The following is a 2,630-nucleotide window of genomic DNA, read 5'->3' as shown; positions in this document are numbered from 1 at the left end:
CCAGATACAGAGGAACCTGGGCTACCATGGCCATCTTTGGTCTCGCATTGACACTCTTATTACAAACACTCTTGGTCTAAGAAAGTACTGACAATCAATCAATTAATCAATCAGTGGTGTGTGTGTGTGTGTGTGTGTGTGTGTGATTCTCAATTTCTTGAAGCTATAAGTAAGTGGATCTTTTTTTTTATCACTTTTCCTCTTTCCAGCCCTGAGTTTTCTGTACATAGAGTAATTTACTGGTTCTTACTATCAAAATTACTACAATGCCTCCTGACCTTTTTCTAGGAAGATTCAAAACCTACAGGCCAATTAATGAGCCACATAATAGCCTTACAGGAAAATAGTCTTCTATAGATTGAGCAAGTATAAATGTGTTGTTCTAAATACTTCAGAAACTTTCAGATAATACATGATACTGGTTTGCTAGAATTAGCAGAAACAGAAACCTCTAGTCCAAGGATAAGATGTACTAGAGAAGATGAAAGATTAATTATAAAACTTTTCCCATTGGTCCTTGGGGTATATAGAGAGTCTAGCTACCTCCTTCCCATAAAAAAGCCAAATATTCTTAGGCGGATTTGTTTGGTATTGATGCCATAGACCAGGGGGTTAAGAACAGGGGGCACGAGGAGATAGAGATTTGCAAGTACAATGTGGACATGAGGAGGTACTTGGTGGCCAAAGCGGTGGGTGAAAAATGAAAAGAAGGCAGGTACATAGAAAACCAGAATCACACAAATATGGGCTCCACAAGTGCTAAATGCTCGGAATTGGGCATCCTTGGAGGGCAGGCGCAGCACAGCCCGCAGGATCAAGCCGTAGGAGGTGGTGATGAGGACCACATCCATGCCAGTGACTGAAAGTGCCACAGTGAGTCCATAAATGGTGTTGGGCTTGATGCTGGCACAGGCGAGCTTGGCAATGCCCATGTGCTCACAGTAAGTGTGGGGGATGATGTGGTGTCCACAGAAGGGTAAACGTTTGATGAGGATGACGAAGGGGAAAACAAAGAGAAGGCCACGGACCACACATGCCAGACCAATCTTCCCAATCACTGTGGCATTGAGGATGGACGTATAATGAAGTGGATGGCAGATAGCCACATAGCGGTCAAAAGCCATGGCCAGTAGAACAGCCGACTCTGTGGCAAAAATAGTGTGAACAAAAAACATCTGGGTGAGGCAGCCATGGTAGGAAATTATGTGGGACCTAAACCAAAATATTGTTAGCATTTTGGGCAATGTGGTCGAACAGAGAACCAGGTCAGTGATAGAAAGCAGGCACAGGAAGAGGTACATTGGCTCATGTAGAGTTCTATTTGTCATGACGATGTAGAGGATGGTGCCATTGCCAACCAGAGCAAGGATATACATGGAGCAGAAGGGGATGGCAGCCCACACATGCTGATCTTGCATTCCAGGGATTCCAAGTAGAATAAATGTGGAAGGATGAAAGGCAGTGTTATTGATGACAGATGTGGACAGCATAATGATGAAGAGAACACAAGGCTTTATCTTCCTAAAAGTGGTTAGAAAATGAAATCAAGTCATCTTCGATGTCATTTATTTCCCCCACATATCCATTCAGTTTCTTGCCTCTCTTTCATTCCCATCAATTCGACTCCACTTCATGCTTTTCTCATTTCTTTCCTGGGGTATTAAAATAGCTCTGTAACTAATATGCCTACTTCTAGAATTTGCATCTTCCAGTGAAACCTCTACATTGCTGTAGAAATATTCTATCATGTGAAAATAATCAACAATAATACAAATATAACCTTTCTTAGTGTATGCTGTTCAGAATATCTTGTATTACCTTCCTCTGGTCTACCCTCCACCACTTTCCATCATGTTCTTTGTCCTGGGACACTGGACTACATCCAGAGACTTCCCTGCTCTCTCACTTCTGGTTGGATTTGACTATAGGAAACAGCAACAAAGGATTAAAGGCAGGTCAGGACTTTTTTTTCCTTTAGCTGCCTCCCAGCAGGGTTGCTGCAAACTGGCTTTATCTCCCTCTGGATTTGGTTTCTTCTTCTAACCATGTCCTCCTCTTAACCCTTCAGTACAAAGGACTGTAATAGTGCCCGCGGTCACTAATCCAGGAACTTCACACGACTTTGTGATTTCCCTACACTTGCCCACATCTTCGAAAATGCCCACATATTTCACTGTCTTGCGATGTCCTAATGTAGGTGTGTGCTGCATTTCCTGCTAGGATCTTGATACGATGTGCAAAGCTCTTCTTGCTTCTGTTCTTGCTCTTGCTCACCTATCTCATATTATTTACCATCACACTCCATCATGTATTTCATGTCCCAGCCATATCTGAGTGTTTCGAAATGTCCAAAAGCATGCTTTATCACATCTGCATGCTTTTTCATACACTGCTTTCTTGGGGGCACAGAATAGCTATTCCCATTGGTCACCTGGAAAGCTACTAATAGTCATTCAAAACCCACATGAGGGGTCCCTGGATGGCTCAGTCAGTTAAGCGTCCAACTTCGGCTCAGGTCAGGATCTCACAGATAATGAGTTCGAGCCCCACGTCGGGCTCTGTGCTGACAGCTCAGAGCCTGAAGCCTGCTTTGGATTCCATGTCTCCCTCCCTCTCTCTGCGCCTTCCCC

At 43.7% G+C, this 2,630-nt stretch overlaps 1 protein-coding gene across 1 annotated transcript; it reads right to left on the bottom strand.

Annotated features, from left to right (window-relative positions):
* Positions 1 to 539: 539 nt before the first annotated feature.
* Positions 540 to 1,496, bottom strand: LOC123602529 (olfactory receptor 52D1-like). Its single transcript, XM_045487015.1, has one exon. The coding sequence runs from the start codon at positions 1,488 to 1,490 to the stop codon at positions 540 to 542; it is 951 nt and encodes a 316-aa protein (XP_045342971.1). The 5' UTR covers positions 1,491 to 1,496.
* Positions 1,497 to 2,630: the final 1,134 nt, after the last annotated feature.

The sequence above is a fragment of the Leopardus geoffroyi genome, chromosome D1 (genome assembly GCF_018350155.1).
Source record: "Leopardus geoffroyi isolate Oge1 chromosome D1, O.geoffroyi_Oge1_pat1.0, whole genome shotgun sequence".
Taxonomy (NCBI): Eukaryota; Metazoa; Chordata; class Mammalia; order Carnivora; family Felidae; genus Leopardus; species Leopardus geoffroyi.
The sequence above is the reverse complement of the archived record's forward strand: the minus strand, read 5'-3'. Positions and strand labels throughout refer to the sequence as shown.